The 19,056-nt window shown below is 46.1% G+C and overlaps 1 protein-coding gene and 1 long non-coding RNA gene across 16 annotated transcripts in view; one reads left to right on the plus strand and one right to left on the minus strand.

The window, feature by feature from the left end:
• COBL (cordon-bleu WH2 repeat protein) overlaps positions 1 to 6,142 on the plus strand; it is a 281,679-nt gene extending 275,537 nt beyond the window's left edge. For all 15 annotated transcript variants that reach the window (XM_070496988.1, XM_070497264.1, XM_070497441.1 and 12 more), the window contains one exon: positions 4,772 to 6,142. In XM_070496988.1, the coding sequence (XP_070353089.1) occupies positions 4,772 to 4,789 (18 nt within the window). In that variant the 3' untranslated portion in view covers positions 4,790 to 6,142. The remainder of the gene's footprint in view (positions 1 to 4,771) is intronic.
• Positions 6,143 to 6,281: 139 nt separating this feature from the next.
• LOC139042034 (uncharacterized) overlaps positions 6,282 to 19,056 on the minus strand; it is a 29,374-nt gene continuing 16,599 nt past the window's right edge. Inside the window, exons 2-3 of the long non-coding RNA XR_011498239.1 lie at positions 11,923 to 12,217; positions 6,282 to 10,897 (exon numbers count right to left, since the gene is read on the minus strand). This is a non-coding gene — a long non-coding RNA (uncharacterized lncRNA). The remainder of the gene's footprint in view (positions 10,898 to 11,922; positions 12,218 to 19,056) is intronic.

The raw sequence follows: 19,056 nt of genomic DNA on the forward strand, positions 1-19,056 counted from the left end.
GAGGGGAGGGAAGGAAGGAGGGAGGGAAAACGGGAGGGAGGAAAGTAGGGAAGGAAGGGAGGAGGCATGCTTCCCAATTGGAGAGAAAAAAATAAAACTGTTTGTTTACAGACGATAGGATGGTCTATGTTCGAAAACCCAATGGAATCTACAAAGCCGATTCTAAGTTTAGTGAGTCTGACAAAGTTACAGGATACAGCAGCATTAAAAATACGATTGTATTTTTAAGTATTAGTAGTGAAAAATCAAATTAGATTTTTTAAAAATATCATTTTCAGGTGCATCAAAAATATTAAATACTTAGGGATAAATTTGACCAAAGATGTACAAAACCACAAAACATTGCTGAGGGAATTGAAAGGCCTAAATAAAGGAATGGTGACTATATTCTGTTTTGAAAACTCAATATTGTTAAGATGCTTATGCTCTCCAAATTGAACTATAAATTAAATGTAATCCCAATCAATTTCCCTGTAGACTTTTTGTAGAAATTGACAAGCTGTTTCTGAAATTCATATAGAAATGCAAAGACCCAGAATAGCTAAAACTACTTTGAAAAAGAAGAACCAAGTTGGTTCTTATTTCAGTTGTTATAATGATGGCACAGTAATTAAGACAATGTGGTACTGACATCAAGATAGACAAACAGATCAATGGAACACAGTAGAGTCCAGAAATAGACCCGCAAATATAGACAACCGATTATTGGTGAAAGTACAGAGGCAATTCAGTGGAGAAAGGACAGTTTTTTTCAACAAATGAGACTGCAACCATTGGATATTCATATGCATAATAGTTAACTTTGATCTATACCTTATACTGTGTAACTCAAAATTAATCATCTATCTAAATATGAAAGCTAAAACTATAAAACTTCTGGAAAAAAACTTAGGAGAAAATCTTTGTGACCTTGGCTTAGGCAAAACTTTCTTAGATTTGAAACCAAAAGCACAGTCCTTAAAAGGACAAGTTGATAAATTGGATTTCATCAAAATTAAAACTTTCTGCTTTTCAAAAGAGCATACCCTTGGGGCTGGTCCAGTGGTGTAGCGGTTAAATTTGCACGCTCCGCTTCAGCAGCCTGGGGTTCACCGGCTCAGATCCTGGGTGCAGACATACACACCACTTGTCAAGCCATGCCCTGTCAGGCATCCCCCATATAAAATAGAGGAAGATTGGCTCAGATGTTAGCTCAGGGCCAGTCTTCCTCAGCAAAAAGAGGAGGATTGGTGGCAGATGTTACCTCAGCGCTAATCTTCCTCAAAAAAAAAAAAAAAAGCGTACTGTTAAAAGAATGGAAATACAAGCCATGTGCTCCAACTACATGCCGGCAAAGCATTTGTCTGATAAAGGACATGTCTTCAGAATTCATAAAGAACTCTCAACCTAATCAGAAGAAAACAAATCAATAAGTGGCAAAAGATTTGAGTAAACACTACATCAAAGAAGACGTACAGATGCAAATAAGCACATGAAAAGATGCTCCACATCTTTGGTCATTATGGAAAAGCGAATTAAAATCACAATGAGATACCACTGCATACCTGCCAAAATGGCTAAAATTTTATTTAAAAATGACAGTACAGAGTGTTGACAAGATGTGGCACAACGGGAACTCTCAAAATCTGTTAGTGGGAATGTAAAATGGTACAACCACTTTGAAAAACAGTTTGGCACATTCCTAAGCAGTTAAACCTACAACTGCCATACAGTCCAGCCATTCCTCTCCTAGATATTTACCCAAGAGAAATGGAAACATCTGTGAGTACAGACTTCTTCACAGCAGTTTTATCTGCAATTGCCCCAAACTGGAAACAGCCCAGTGTCCATCAACAGAAGAATGAACAGACAAATTGCAGTACATCCATACAGTGAATTACTGCTCAACAATAAGGAGAACGTTGATGCACACAGCATCATAGGTGAATTTCAAAATAATTATGCTGAGTGAAAGAAGACAGACCAAAAAAAGTACATCATGTATTGTTCCAGTTATATGAAACACCAGAAAATGCAAACTATTCAATATTCAATAGTGATAAGATATCAGTGGTTGTCTGGGGATGGGGGAGGGGAGGGATTAAGAGGGGCATAAGGGGGCTGGCCCCGTGGCCGAGTGGTTAAGTTCGCGCGCTCCGCTGCAGGCAGCCCAGTGTTTCGTTGGTTCGAATCCTGGGCGCGGACATGGCACTGCTCATCAGACCATGCTGAGGCAGCGTCCCACATGCCACAACTAGAAGAACCCACAACGAAGAATATACAACTATGTACCGGGGGGCTTTGGGGAGAAAAAGGAAATAATAAAATCTTTAAAAAAAAAAAAAGGGGGGGCATAAGGACTCTTTTAGGTATGGTAGATATGTTCATTATCATGATTCTAGTGGTAGTTTGATGGGTATATGCATATTTCAAAACATCATATATTACACTTTAATTATATGTAATTTATTTCATGTCAATTAAGCTATTAAAACAAAAACAGTAAATATACATTATTTAAGAATCCCTTCCCCTCCCGACTGCCCCAACCCCCACAACTACTTAACTCTTCTTTCACAGCAGCCTTCTAGATATGCTGCCCGTTCCTGCTGCTCCATTCCCTCACCATTTGCACTCCCACCCACCTCCTTGCACCCCTCCCCGGGACTGGTCTTGCCAAGGTCAACAGTGCTGCTAGGTCCTGGACACTTCTTTAGCCTACAGATTTCCAAAGGTCAGGACATGGGATAAATGTGTTATTAACAGTATATGCTAGTTGCATTTTTAAATAACAGCCTCCATGTGCTTTTCTTGCCTGTTTCTTGACTTCTTGGACATTCTGCAATGAACTTGTGCTTTTTCAGATTCACAGTTAAAACCATTGTTTTGAAATTAGAGGTGCCTCACCTCTAAAGGTATCTAGAGTTAGAAGAAAAACACACTGAGCCACTTATTGAAAATGTAACTAACATACTCTTTAAAAATAAGTTCAGCTATGTTTCCCACCTTTGGGGCCCTTCTGGATCTCTTAGCAGTGTTGGCAGCTGCTGTGTGCGCTCTCCTCCTCCGGACACACTCTCTCTCTCCCTCTCCCTGATTTTCTTCTGTGCCTGAGCCACATGTTCTGAATCTTCCTCTGTCCAAGCCTGCACTGGGGCCCCTGGAGTTAGTCCTACAACCTCTTCTCTTCCACATCTGGTCACTCTCCCCGGCAGACCCTTCACCATCCAAACACTGATGCCCCCATTTCTGTCTCCCTTCCAGACCTGTCCTGTGCTTCTAACTCATGTCTTCAGTTCCCCCCGCCCTTGATATTCATAGTGTGTGTTGCACAGGCTCAAATCAGTAGGTTCAGAACTGAGTAATCTCCCTCAGCCCCCAGACTCCACTTCTTGGCCTGTGTTTCCTTTCTCAGCTGGGTGTGGAGGCACCTGAAGCCAAGGGAAGCTGATGGAGCTGGGAGGTTAGGGGGCTGGTGTGCTTGTCAAGACAAAAGCCATGTTGAGCCGTGCTGGTCAGTGGTCTGGGGCCATGTTCTCTACTCGGATGGGCCCAGTGGAGATTGCTATTTACTAGTATTTGATCTGGAGCAAGTTACCCTCTCTAAACCCCAGCTTTCTCATCTTTGTATTGGAGGCAATACCCACAGTGATAATAATGGCAATAATGCATCACCTATTTGGTGGAGCAGAAGTTTGCATGAGGGGAGACTTGTGTGATGCTTGAAATGGTGCCTCACATGGAGGAAGCACATTGGAAAGATTCTAGGTGGGGGTGGTTGTTAATGTTAAAGGAAATCTGCTTGTGTCTTGGATATTCGCTTTGATAACACAGCAAAAGAGTGGGACAGGGTGCCCACGTTACAGCACAGTTCAATTTAGCATGTGTTGAGCTCAGTAAAACAACAGTGAGAAATCAGTGTTCCTTTCACGTGGTTTCACATGAGTCTGTCGCTTTTCTTAAAAATACCGTTAACCTTTGCCTTTAGAGGCACTGAAGTATTTCCTTCAAAATTCTACTAATCCTATTTTTTGCAGTTGGGCTTTCACAGAAAGGTGCAGGGCTGAACTGAGAGTGGAAGTTTGAGCTTTCACATCAAAAGGAATAGGACTGGGTTTGCATTCGCTCATTCGCGCAACAAACGCTTACTCGGACGACACTCAGTAAGCTCTGCCCCGGGGATGTGTGCTGGGTCTGTCCTGGTTCCTGCCTCAAGAGCCCCCCCTCCAGCAGTGAGAGAGACAAACCTGTTGGGACTCTGTAGCAGGCTGGGGTAACCGACAGCCTGAGGGGTGATTAGACCGGACCCGCCAAGGACGGGGAGCAGGAGAGCCTTTCCCCGAGGTGGTATGAATGCTTGCTCTTGAAGAAGGGGGCGTAGTTTCCCAGCACGGAAGGAGCATCCGCGATAGGGAAACAACATAGGCCGAGACAGGCCAGCAGAAGAAAGACCCCAGCAGATTCAGAGAAACCACGAGGGAGTTCAGGGACGGCTTGGGCCTGGGGCAGCTGACGGCGCTGGGAGAAGTGCAGGGACCTGCGGATGTATCACAGACCCACCCCACAATGTTTTCATGCGATCTTTCCTGAGTGCAGTAGCACGGCATTCAAAGTGTTGAAGCATATTTGTGTTTTAGAAAGTTGTCTCCTTGGGGCTATAAGTAGAATGGGTACCAATGTAAAATCTCGTTGTGTTGCAAGAGTAATATTGCAAGGATGGTTTCGCACCCAGACATCTGCACTGTGGCTTCTCAGTGTACCCTGAGCAACTATGGTTCTTTCTTCACTGCAGGTGCCGTTGCTTGTGTGAATCATCTATGAGATCAGATCGTGGCAGAAACCCACCAGTGACACATCCATACATCACCACTCAAGGACACCATGTGGCAGGGGGCATCAGGATTTGGTGTACTTTCTCGTCTACAGGCCAAAACTTTGCACAGTTGGTTTTCAGCCCTGTATAATGGTGCAAAGGGAGGAGGAAATGCTGCTTTGCTGCATGGCTTGTGTGCCAAGGAATTGTATTTGCCTCTGAATATTTAAAGTTGCCAATAAACTATTCTTGTTGGCAGGTTAATGGGAATGTAAGCACTGGAGCCCAACGCTACACTTAATTATTCTGACGGGCAAAGTGGAAAGAATCACGCCTTCGACAAATTTTGGGCTTCTGAGATTTTTACCACATATAGATGGTTAAAACCATTTGGTTTTTAAAATTTTTTGAATTGCAGGAAAAATATATAAATCAATGGAAACAATCTGAATGTAGTAGTCTACATGATGCTCTGTGTTTTAATAGTAAGAAAAAAGACGCAGGAGGCTTTTTCAAATGTGGCTTTGTTGAGTAATGAAACCATTGGAGTTTTATGCCTCACAAATTCGGGGTTAAAACCTCCTGGAGGGTAGCAGACCATGATCTGACCAAGTAAGCTTTTAAAAATCAACTATTATCACGCAGAATAACAATCATACATGATGTGTGAACAGGGCATTTCTGAGTTCTCCGAAAGGTGGCGGTGGCTGAGATCAGAATGACATGGGAGTAGGCAATCAGTGCCCCACTTGGACAGCTGTCCCCAGTGGGCTGTGAAGTAGAATGGGCCTCCCCCAGGAGGGCTGTGTACGGAGCCCAGTGACTTTTTTGGAGCTCCTGCATGGGGCCAGGAGTGGGGATGTTCAGAGTCTGCAAGTGGCCAAGATCAGATCAAAATTGTGTGAACATTTCACGATTTGGGTTCAGTCTTGATGTTTTTGCCCAACAGATCATGGCTCCCCTTGTAACAGGTTGCAGTCTCTCATAGGACACAGTTTTCAGCCACAAATATTGATAGTGAAGTTTAACTACGGCATTAATTTTTCATGTCCATCTCTAAAATGTTCTGTTATATTGAAAAAAGCTCTCTAAGAGATTAGTAGAAATTAAGAGGACTTCATGAAATAAAATCTCTATCTTAATGACACAACAGATATGATGAGATCATTTTAATGTCTCACAGCTCTTTCAGACCCAGGTGTCAGGTGGAATTGAACCTTAGCTCCATGTTTTCTGGTGAAGGTCACTCCCCTTCCTGGTGCGATAAGAGCATCCAGCCAATTGCTTTTAAACCACATTATCTCTACGATTTGTCTTTGAGTGCCACAAATAAAAGAAAATGAAACTGTAGCCATGGTGTGAATCTCATGACTTTGTACCACAATCTATTTGCATCTCCTAACCCCAAAATAGAAAGGGGAGGTTCATTGATTCCACCAGAAGGTATTTGGGGCTGCCTGCTGCATTCCTCTTGGCACTGGGTTACTGCAGATAAGCAAACAGACAGGAGTCCCTGCCCATGTGGAGTTTACATTACACTGGAGACAGACCATAAACAAAGTAAGCAGCCAGAATGGTGAGTGTATTTTCTTCTTCTTCTTCTTCTTCTTCTTCTCCCCAAAGCCCCCCAGTACACAGTTGTATATTCTAGTTCTGAGTGCCTCTGGTTGTGCTATGTGGGACACCACCTCAGCATGGCCTGATGAGCAGTGCCATGTCCACGCCCAGGATCTGAATTGGTGAAACCCTGGACTGCCGAAGCAGAGCACGTGGACTTAACCACTCGGACATGGGGCGGGCCCCCTGGTGAGTGTATTCTGATGCTGATAAGTGCTTAGGAGAAAAATCAGGAAAAAGAATGAAGAGTAAATAGGGTAATGAAGAAAAGCATCTTGATACAGTGACATTTGAGTAAAAACCTGAAAGAAATGAGAGAGCAAAGCATGGGTGGACAGATAACTGACCAAGAGAAGAGCAAGTGCCAGGGCCCTGGGGCAGGTTTGCCTGGAGGGTTGGAGGAACAAGGAGGAGGCTCTTGCAGAGGAATGAGTCATCCTGCAAAAATGTATAGTTTCCCCAGTCTGTGGCCCACTGTCTTCACACACAACTTGGTTCCCCTATTTCCCAGAGCAGCCCTGCTTCCCAGCCAGACCAAGAGAGTGGCAGATGTGAGGGGCCCTGAAGTGAGCCTCAAGGATGAGAAAGGTTGTCCAGTTGAGTGCACCTCCTCCCCTGGTTCCTTTACCTCAGAAGGGAAGTGATAAAATTTATACTAAATTTATTCCTTGTTGACATTACATTAAGTTCTACATCTCAGGCCATGCTGAAGCCTTGGGTTGGGGTGTGGAATGGGGACTAATGCAGCCTGCTGGGTCTGGCTTTACTCCTTTTTGCAGTGTTTTCACAGATGTCCTTGGTTGTTCTCAGTAAACCTGAGTGGTCGTGAGGCACCATTTTCCAGAGGAGGAAACGGAAGTCCAAGAAGATTAAGCAACGATGAGTCACTGTAGTCACGTTATTCTCATTCTGAAAACAACCCTTCTGTGCTCCCTATTCCTACAGAATCAAATCTAAACTCCTTAGCCTATTAGATTTTCAGTGGCCTATGTCCCCCCCAACCAGTTCCCATATCTATATGGAATGCACCCCCAGAGCACATGGCTCTCTCCTTATTCTTCACGCATTTCCTCTGCCAGAAATGCACGGCATCCACCTCTACCCACCCCACCAACTGGAACATCCGCCCCCTCCTCAAGACTGCTCCTGCACGTGCGTCCTTGTGGTGAAGCCGCCCTCACTGCTCCCCTGAAAGCTCACTTCTCTCTGCTCCTCCTCACAGACGTCACTCCTCAGCTCGGCCTCGCGCCCACCTTTCTGACCACAGCGAGTGGCCTGAGCGCAGGAAGCAGATCTAAATGGACTTTCTGGTCCCAGAACACAGTGCCCTGTGTGCCCAGCAAAAGGCCTGGTTTACACCTATTATCCCAGTGTACTTATTAATGCTGTCCCCTCTTTCTCCCAACATGTCCCAGTTTAGGTAATAAATTCCATGATCTCCCTTATCATCAGGTCCAGATGAGGTATTCAGCAAGTGCTCAGTGAAAGGAGGAGTGTCATGGGAAGCTGGATTGGAGCCCCGGTTTCCCATGTCCAGTCTGGGATTTTTCACATCCTCTCTCCACCTCCATATTACACATTACACCCAGAAGTGAGCCCCCGTAGATCCTTCCAGGCATTCCCCCAGGCTGGTGTCCAGAGTGAATGCTGTCAAGAGTCTTCCTGGATTGGGCTGGCCTGGTGGCGCAGTGGTTAAGTACACACGTTCTGCTTCGGTGGCCCAGGGTTCGCTGGTTCAGATCCTGGGTGCGGACATGGCACTGCTTGGCAAGCCATGCTGTGGTAGGTGTCCCACGTATAAAGTAGAGGAAGATGGGCACGGATGTTACTCGGGGCCAGTCTTCCTCAGCAGAAAGAGGAGGATTGGCGGCAGATGTTAGCTCAGGGCTAATCTTCCTCAAAAAAAGAAAAAAGTAATTTTCCTGGATGAATGTAGCTCCTGAAACCTGCCTATTGCCCTAAACCATGAACTCTTTCATAACTGGTGCCTCACCCTAGAGGGGTAGGTCTGCCTGATGCCCACCTAACAGTCTCACGTTGCCTCTTCACCATTGGCATCCACAGTGTCCTGCTCTGGGCATCTCTACATAATCTCAGACTCGCCTCTGGACTGACAGCACCCACATCTATAGCCCTGGGGAGCTTTCACCTCAGCGCCTGAGCCAAAACTTCAGCTACCTGCAACATCTCTCACTGGGGCATCCTGCCCACTTGCCGTGTCCAACCACAACCTAGCCTGTTGTGTCCCCCGCTCACCTGCCTGTGCCTTCTGGGGCAGCCCACTCTTTGGTCCTCCAGTCACATAGACAAGTGAAACCACTCACCTATCTCCAAATTCTTTCTCTTTTCACCTCCCGCAGCCATCAGATGTTTCACCTGTCGCTTCTCCTTCTGTGGCATCTCTTACCACCTTGTAATTATTCTAGCTTCTGAAAAGCTTAGCCTCTTACCTTTTGTCTTAGTCAACTCAGGCTGCATAACAGAATACCACAGCTGGTGGCTTGAACCACACTCTGTACTTCTCACAGTTCCGCAGGCTCAGAGTCAGAGATCAGGGTGCTAGCAGATTTGGTGTCTGGTGAGAGGCCACTCCTTGTTCATACATAGCCATTGCCTCACTGTGTCCTCACATGGCAGGGAGAGAAATCATCTCTCTCCTTTCTCTGCTTATGAGAACATTAATCCCGTTATCAGGGCTCCACCCCCATGACCTAATTACCCAACAGCCTGCCTACCTCCCAAAGGCCCCGCCTCCCAGTGCCATCACACTGGAGGTTAGGGCTCCAACATATGAATTCTAGGGGGCACAACATTCAGTCGATAGCACCTTTTAGCATCTTCCTTACGGTGACCCCAGAGTTAATCTTTCTGGGGAGCCTTTCTGGACCATGAGCTCCAGGATGGTGGGTTCAACTCAGTGGGGGATCAGTGAGGACCCATGGACTAGGCCAGGTTTTAATTAGATCTTCATCATTCTGACTCCTGTGTCTATTACTCACTTAGTTTGGAACCTCAGAGGGATGAGAGTGTGTGTAGTTATCACATCCATTACAAAAACAAAGCAAAACGAAAGAAAAAAAGAACTGAGAAAAAAATCCCACGACCAAACCCTCCTCCTGCATTCAGGAGTCGCTGGCTCACCACATAGGTGAAAAGGAAGGGGAGGGGGTAAGGGAATTGTACCTGAGTCTGCAGGGGCAGGGCCCACATCAGCTCCATTCTTAAGAGGGGCCCCAACCATGAGCTCCAACTGTGAGTGCACAGGGACACTAGCGGAGGGGCCCAGTGGAGTTCAGATATCTGACCAATTAACAATGCTTCCTCCTTGGGTGGAGGTATGTGAGGGCCAGGAGTGGGAGGAGAGAGGAGAGATCAAGGAGGGAGCAGCATCTGGAAATTTCCAGAAGCTGTGAACATGCAGCAGGGCCATGCATGCTCAAGAGGAGACCCAGGGGGATTCTACACTGGGTTATTTCCACCACAGAGACAGTCCCAGGATTGACGCTGCTGCCTCTCAGTCCTGTGTGTTTTGCTGAAAATGCAAACGTGTTCAAAGCTGAAGGATCAAGACACAAATAAATTGGCACCTGCTCATGAGGAGTTTGCCCAGGTTCCCAGCTGGGCACAAGTTAGGTAAGGACAGGGGTGACAGGTTGTCCAAAGCTGACTGGAGCCCAGTCTCTGCAGATAGAAGACAACCCCTGGGCAGTGCTGGGTTCTCAGATCCTGCGCCCTTCAGTGTGGATGCAGAGACCTGGAGGAGCATCATTCCCCAGCCTTCTCCTGAGCCCAGGCTCCCCGGGTCTCCCAGGCAGTCCATGGTGTCTGGCCCCTCCTGCCCCCAGGAACTCTTCCTCTGACTTTTGGGTGTTGCCACACCCTCCCTCAGGCAGCACCACAGACTGTGGTAGGGCCCACCCTGATGGAGGGACCCACCCAGAAAGGCACAGAGCTTGGCCAAGGCAAAATTATGCCCTTTCACTTCCAGTTAGCACCCTTCCACTCACCTTGACCTGCTCAAAACCCCCCACAACATGGCTGCTGCTACCACTCAGCTTTACCACCCCTCCTTCCCCACACTCCAAAGACACTGAACTGCTTGTACCTCCCCAAGCATACCTCATGGGGCCACTCTTCCATGCTCAGCACTAGAACACCTATTCATCCTCCAAAACCCAGCCATCTCATGGAAACCTTCCATAACCACTTCACAACCCTGCAGAGAGAGGCAATCCCTGTCCTGATCTTGCACCAACGCTGCTTGTTGCTCTGGTCCCTTCATACTGTGTGGAATCCATCAGCCTCTGTGATGGGGGCCTGCGTCATGCTCACTTGGGGTCTGTAGGCCTGGGAACGCAATACTAGTGCCATAAGAATTGATTGAATTGAACTGGATCTGCTCCAACATGACCCATGGCAAATTCCGATTGAGCAGAGAGTGCAGGGCCCGGCAGGATAGGAGCTGAGGAGTTGGTAGACTTGTGGCACCTGGGAGAGAGCAGAGAGATGGCCTTGGGCTGTCGGAACTCAGCAGAAGAGCCCAAGGTGCTGGGAAAGCAATACCCAGGGTTCCAGTAGGCTGAGAGGGGTCCCAAAGGAGCTACGAGGAGGGCCTCAAGTCAAACGTTCCCACCCCTGGTTCTGGCCTGCATCCTCGAGAGGGGTCCCTGGAATTGTCCACTGCATCCTTATTGAGAGCCCAGGATCACTTTTCCCCATCTTCCTGGCCATGTCACATCCCCGCAGCAGAGAGATGGCAGTTCTGACTCCATTATGTATACTTAGAGCAGCACCCTACTTACTAATAAGTCCGTCTTTAAGAGCAGTTCACCAGCAGCGCTGGCTGGGTAATCACACGGCTGCCCCCACCGCCTCCACGTGGGAGCCCAGGATAGCCAGGGAGCCCAAGGCCGTGGGCTCACCTTCTGAGCAAAGTCTGGGAGAAGCCTGCATTTCTGGATCTGTTCTGCCTCCCTGTGCCCTCCCTCCCCACCCTGCTCAGCCTTGAGGCAGTGAAACAGATCATCCCAGTTAGAAAATTCCAGAAGGATCTACAAATGCCCAACCGTGAGGAGGAAGGGAGCTCTCCTAGGAGGTAGCCCAGAGTAACTGGAAAGTCACCAGAGTAAAGGGATGGCCAATGCAGGTCTGCAGTCAGAAGGCACAGCTGACCAGCCCAGGCCTGAGGGGCAGGAGACAAGCATGGAGTGGAATCTGGGAGAAGCAGGAGTCGGCTGAGGTGGGGCCAGAACAAGGGACAGACGAGCAGCTCAGAAGCAAGGCTGTGTGAACTGTGAGGACGCTATCCACTGTACCCTGGAGTGTCACCACCATCTCCTCCTGCCAGGACCTCTGGGGACACATTACAGCAGGACAATTACAAATGAACAAGAAAGGCTGTGGCCTGACAGTCGGATTGGAGTTCTGGTCCAAGAGAGTCTGTGTCCTCAGCACATGAGCCCCCTCAGAAAACTCGAGCCCCCACACTGCAAAGCGGTCGTAATAACACTTACCATCCAAAATCTTCTCAGGGCTGGGCGAGATTGTGAACATGAGAGCAAGCAAAACAGTGCTGAAAGCCGAGTGGCTGGTCGGTGAGTGCTTGTTTTTACAGAGTGACGAGAGCAGTGGATTCTAAGGTTCCTTGGGGCCCACACGGCATCCTCGTCCACACAAGGACAAAGGGGCAGCTGGCAGAGACCACTCCTTTCTTCTCTGATGCAGTGGCTTTGTGGTTATTCTCTTCCTTTCTTCAAACCAGAGCCACATGAGCAGTCAACCTCAGCAGGCCAAGAAACCTGGGGTTTCCTAAAAATTTGGAGGAAGCAACCAAGCAGAGTTCACAAACATTCCCTCTCAAATGTCAGGCTCTGGGCCTGGTGCTGGTGTGGTCTCATAAAATCTGCTTTCCCCCTCTTACAGCTGAGCAGTGATGCCCCAGAGACATCTGGTGACTTGCCCATGGTTACGTGGCTAATGTGGGCAAAGTTGGGTTCACCCTCACATTGGTGAACCTCCAAACCTGGCTCTCCACTCATCGTGCCTCAGCAAATGATACAGGCAAGAAGGAAGTGTTCCTGTTTCAGGAGACTGAGGCATGAAGTTTTGTTTTTTTGTTTTTTCGTTTTTTTGGGTTTTTTTGAGGAAGATTAGCCCTGAGCTAACTACTGCCAATCCTCCTCTTTTTGCTGAGGAAGATTGGCCCTGGGCTAACATCCATACCCATCTTCCTCTACTTTATATGTGGGACGCCTACCACAGCATGGCTTTTTGCCAAGTGGTGCCATGTCCGCACCCGGGATCCGAACTAGTGAACCCTGGACAGAACGTGCACACTTAACCGCTGTACCACCGGGCCGGCCCCGGCATGGAGTATTTTTAGTGTTGTCCTAGAAAAAAATGTGCATCTCCTTCTCATTCCCTGGATCCACCTCTGGGAAAGGCTCCTGTCTGTAGACAGGTATCCCCCTCACAATCTTCAGTGGCCAGAAGTGGGACTGTGTGCAAGGCAGGTCTGCGTAGGGAGACAGGGCTTCTGCTGCTGGAATTCTGGAGCCGAGGACCTCACTTAAGGACACAGTTACAGCCCCTGTCCTGTGACCTAGTGTCACATCAGTGTCCAGCAAGGACAGCTTGGGTCCTGTGGGTGATCTCATCATTCCTGCTTCTTTGGTAAGACTTGTGAACAACAGGGCCTCACTGCTAAGAAATAAGACTTAGAGAACCAGAAACAACAGATGCAATTTCCTGGTGAGCAATCGAGTGACCTAATCTAGACATTTCCTGGCACGAAGGACCAGCACTACAAGAGTTTGCATAGAATCCTCACTGGGAAGGCAGGATGGGAACCCGACTGGAAAAGGCGACCTCCAGGAGCTCCTGGGCTCCACGTGACCCGCCAGTGCTGGGGCTCCCCATGTCAGGGGATTCTGGCTCTGCTGCCCTGAAATCTGGACTCTGAGTCATCTGCCACCCGAGCCCTCTCTGATGGAAAGTCTGTGGAGTGAAGATGAGAAGAAAGGGGAGCCCTGATGAGGGGCGAGAGGAGCCAGTATGCCTGGCTTGTTCCCAGTAGAAGTTCAGCTGTAAGACAGGGCATTATGAAGTGGTTAGAGCTGCTAGGGCAAAATTTGTCGTATTCCTTTTATAGATGAGGAAACTGAAACTCAGAAAATGGGCCTTGCCGAGAGGACACAGCTGGCAGGGTCTGAGTGAGAGTAGAGCGTGCGTGCTCCAGGACCAGGGCCCTCCCCTGCTGCTCTCGGGGTCCCCCGGGCCAAGAGACAGCAGGACCTGGTGTGGGGGCCCCGAAAGAATGCAGCAGTTGGCTCCCGCGTGAGTTCCCCACCAGACACCACACCTGGAACATCTCCCTCCAACACAGACTTCCCCGACTGCTGGCTCTTGGGGTGAATATGGTGCATGTTCCCGGACTGGCAGGGTTTATTTTCTCTTCTCCACTTCCTCGCTTTTACCAGATTTTCCTTATTAAGCAAGTACTAATTTGGTCATCTACCAAAGCAGGCATGGGCAGTTGCTGTGTGTGACTAGAGGAGGACATGGCTCTTAGTTGAGTAATTCCTGGTTCCCATGATCTTGACAGTTTCCCAGTTCTGACACTGGACTCCAGTTTGGCTCCCAAACCCCTGAGCATCTCCCAGTGACTGCCCAACAGCAGCTATCAGCCCATGGCCTCTGTTTTCTGTGGGTCCTGCCTGAGGAGGGCGACCTTTCTGGCATGGTCTATCCCATCAGAACGGCTGTTTCCACTTTGGAGAACCGCTGTGCAGTGTGCTAACGGTGGGCACGCCACACCTGCCTGCCGAATGCATGAGGACAGCCCTTGCTGCCCTCGGAGCAGCTCTCTGAATTAAACATCTTGACATTTGGCCTGACCTCTTAGACAATGCTCTACTTTCCGATTCAGTCCACATGACAGGTACTGGCAAGAGGCATGTTACAGACTCTGGAGTCAGAAAGACCCAGACATGAATCCTGGCCATGTGGCATGTCCCCAGGCCACATGATGGGGACAAGTGATTTAGCCTCTGAGTTTCCTCACCTCCAACACTGGCAAAAGAGCAGTAATGACATCATAAGGTTGTGAGAGCAAAAGAGGACAAATGGGCACGCTTAGCATGGATCCTGGCACATAGAAAGCCCTCAGTAAAAGCTAACTAATATAGTCATGATGCTAATCATTATTCGTAAGGAAGCTCGAGTATTTGATTCATGCTGTTTGGCACTGAGGTGAGAGCACTGGTCTGAAAAGACAAGAGCTCTGAGTTCTAGTCTGAGCTGTGCCAGAAATGACTGAGGTGGCCGGCCGGTCACCCCTCCTCTGTGAGCTTGCTTCAGTCTCTGTTTGTAAAGTGTAGGACTTGGAGTAAGTGGTTCCTAAGCACTGAGTATTCTGGAATTGTGTTCTTCATGCAGAGAGACCTCTGATGCTTGTGTCAGCTAAAGTCTCAGGAAACAAAAGACCCACTCAGATGAGTGACTTGAAGAAAATGTAATGCACGGGTTATTTACTAAAGTAAGGGCAGAGTTTAAGGAAAGTAAGAAACTCAGAGCCAGCCAAGGGGAGGGTCCTAACCACTCCCCAGTCTGGAAGGACAAGGGGAGAAGCAGTTACCACAAGCTGGCAAGGGTTCTAGATGTAGCAGAAGGTTGCTGGACAGGAGATGTGACCTGGAAGAGAGAAACACAGCTACTTCCAAATCATGGTCTGGCAGAGATAATAAATACCCCAAATGTTCTCTTCTGCCCTCTGATCCCTTCCAACTCTTCCTGTTGTCCAAACCCAACCAGAAATCATGGAGCAAGAGAACCTATTGATGTAATCCATAGTGGTCAGCCTCCCGGGGTACAGAGCAAGGTGGGAAAGTTAGAAAGAAATTCTGGAAGGGCAAATGGAATATCCCTCCCAATGCCTAATGAGGAAAAGGCAGAGAAAACAAAATCTCAACACATCATCGTAACAATGATGCTCTAAAGTTCAGAAGATGGCTTTGAATGAACACCACCAGTGAATATTTGAATTCACTTTGAATTTGTAATTCCTCCAAGTGCAACAGGGTTTAATCTTTCTCCGCACCAATGGGAGGTTTGCAGTTTTCTTTTTCCGCTTACGTTATTATGACAGAGGAAATGCACCTCCACTTCTCTCATTTACCAAAAGTTACAGTAATCAGTCATTCATTTCCCTTCCTAAATAATGTATGTGGCCAAGAAGTCCAAAGCTGCCCCATGTTTACCTTGCAATTAATATGCTTGTCTGAATGTAAGGATAAAAAGGCAGAGTCTCATATTTTAATCATTATGCTTCAGCAAGCTACTTTATTCCTCTCTCTTAAGGGCCTGAAATGAGCCAACTCCAAGGAGTTGTTAAAAAAATGTTTAAGAAATTAGACAATATTGATGAATTACAGATTTATTACAAAGAGTAGTGATTCACTAGTAATGTGGAATTTCCAGGAACCTGAATGGGACAGGCTGGAAGGCGCCAGCCATACGAATTAGGCACCAACAATTTCCAATTAGTAATTGCATGGCCCTGTTACAAATAAATCGGCTTTGGAACTCTTAGGAGGTTTGGAGAATGAAGGGAGGAGAGAACCGATCTTGAGCAAAACCAGACACAAATAGGCATGCATAGGACTGTACCCTTCTTGCTCCTGAAGTTCAACAACAACTGAAGGCCCTCATGTGCCAGGCACTGGGCTACATGCTGGAGAACCAGCAATGTCAGAGCCACAGTTTCTCATAAGGAGCTCAGCCTTGCGGAGAGGGGAAGACAAGTGGAGGGCTATATTATGATACATGCAAAGAGTGCTATGCACACCTAGAATAGAGATTCCAAACCCCAGCTAGGGATGCCAAGAAAGCTTCCTGGTAGAGGTGACATCTGAGTTGACAACCAAAGAATGAGAAAGAGGTTGCTAGTGATTCTAGACAGAGAGAAAGTGTGCAGTAAAGCCAGAATGAAAGAGAGCAAGGTGGACATTTTCAGGAAACGGGGCTTCAGAGGAAAACAACTGTGTGCTTTGGAGCTTTCTAAGCCACAAGCGTGTACTTTATCCTGAAGTCCACGTGACATCGCTAAAGGGTCTTTGAGTAACAAGACTACTTGACAAACATGACTGGCAACAGAATGGTTGATGGTTTGGAGAGGAGCAAGAGTGGAGGAATTAAAACCCCTTAGGAAGTGAGCACCAGCTCAAGGAAAGACAAGAATTGGCCATGTGCCTGGGGGAAGCTAAGAGAGTTTTCCTGGACACCCACAAGATTGAGCTCATGCGGAGTTCTGGAAAGTGTCAGAGACTGAAAATTGGCGCAAACTCAAAAAGATATCCCATACACGACCAACAGAGAAATCAAGCATCAGTAACCACAGGTGTGGTAAGGAAAATATGTGAAACTGAGGACCCACAAGATTTCCCAACATTCATGTGAAATGAACGCAATTAACACGATGTCAGTTACGTTATGCTTTCTATTATTGCAGGCTTTTTTATTGCAACTATGATGAGAGCTTTTTCCGCATTCCTAATTTTCCAAAGATAATGAAGGATGGGCAGTAGGTAGTACAACTACCTGTGTTACCTTCTCCCACACACCACCCATCACGTGAGCCCAAGAGCCACTCTCTCCCTCATCCCCACAGACAATCCATCATGAAAATGCCCTATTTTTTTTTTCATAAAACCGAGAATGACTTCATTCTGTTCATTTTTCTCCTGTTCTACTGCCAAGTCTCTAAATATCCACATGCAATTGTGTTTATTTCTGGATTTCGTCTTGTGTTTTATTGTCTATCCATGCATAAATAACACAATTTCAGTCATAGAAACTTACTAATTATTATTGTATTTTAATATCTGGAGGGGCTAGCCCTTCATTTTTGGAATTTACTGGCTAGTCTTGATCACTTGTTCTTCCAAATCAATTTTAATATCAACTTGATTAATTTCAGAAAAAAATAGCATTTTTATTGAGCTATCAATGAAATTATAAACTAAATGTGAGAAACTAGATATGATATACATACAAGATATATATATATATATGCACACAAATATTTGTCCCAGTCTGTTTTTCTTTTATTAGTTTTCCTCATATAGGTTTTGCACATTTTTTGCCAGTTTTATTCTTAGATATTTTACTAAATTTTTGCTGTTGTAATTACATATATTTGTTATTTCATCTTATCTGCTAAGAGAATGTGTATATGAAGATTATTGATGGTACCTTATAAATCATTCTATTGTTTGTAGTATTTTGCAACAATTCTTTTGGTTTTGCAGATGTACAGTGATGTCACTTGTTAATAGAGATACTCTCATCTCTCCCTTTCCAATGCTTATGCTTCCAATTACATCACTTTAATACTTCCATTACAACGTCAGATGCAGTCATGTGCCACGTAACGACCTTTTGGTCAACAACAGACTGCATGTACAACAGTGGTCCCATAAGATTAGTACCATACAGGGGCCAGGCCTGTGTCATAGCAGTTAAGTTCACACGCTCCGCTTTGGCTGCCTGGGGTTCACTGGTTCAGATCCTGGGTGTGGACCTAGCACTGCTTATCAAGCCATGCTGTGACAGGCATCCGACATATAAAATAGAGGAAGATGGGCACAGATGTTAGCTCAGGGCCAATCTTCCTCAGCAAAAATAGGATTGGCAGCAGATGTTAGCTCAGGGCTAATCCTCGTCAAAAAAAAAAAAAAAAGATTAGTACCATAGAGGCCAGGTGTGTAGTAGGCTGTACCATCTAGGTTTGTGTAAGCACACTCTATGGTATTCACGCAATGACAAAATCACCTGAGGACACATTTTTCAGAATGTTTCCCATCGTTAAGTGACGCATGACTGCAGTAATGGAAATAGTAGGCATCTTTGCTTTTTTATTGTTTTGGTGGAAATACTTCTAGAGTTTTCCCAGAAATAAGCTAGCTTTTGATACGAGCTATATAAATTTTATTTAAGAAGGGATTTATTCATTCTTTTTTATTATCATAAATGGGTGTTAAATTTTGTTAAACCCTATTTTGGCATCTATCGAGATAATAATGGATTTTTCTCCTTAGATCTATTAATATTCTGAATTCTATTAATAGATTCCCTAATATTGAATCACCTTTGCATTTCTGGAATAAGTACTATTTCATCACAATGACTTCATATTTAAATGAGATATTGGATGCTATTTACCATTATTTTATTTAATATTTTCACATTGATATTCACATGTAAGATTGGTCTACAGTTAATTTTTCACGTTATATTTGTCAAGTTCGATATCCATATCATACCTGCTTCGTGTCCTTCCTTTTTAAAGCTCTGGAATTTTTTAGGTAGCACTGCAATTATCTTATTTTTAATGATTTTGTAGAATTTTCCTAAGCCATCTGATCATAGTACATATTTGAAAAGAAGCATTTTTACTGCTTTCTCTATTTCTTCTATTGGAGTTGGTCTGATTATATTTTCTATCTCTATGCAAGTCAGCTTTGGCAAATTGTATTTCCTAAAGTTACTTGTTTCTTTTAAGTTGTGAAATTTATTTGCAGAACATTCTGCTAAGTGTATGACTTTTTAAAATTTTCTCTCTCTTGATTATTATCTTCCTGCTGTCATCT

Source organism: Equus asinus, chromosome 1 (genome assembly GCF_041296235.1).
Source record: "Equus asinus isolate D_3611 breed Donkey chromosome 1, EquAss-T2T_v2, whole genome shotgun sequence".
Taxonomy (NCBI): domain Eukaryota; kingdom Metazoa; phylum Chordata; class Mammalia; order Perissodactyla; family Equidae; genus Equus; species Equus asinus.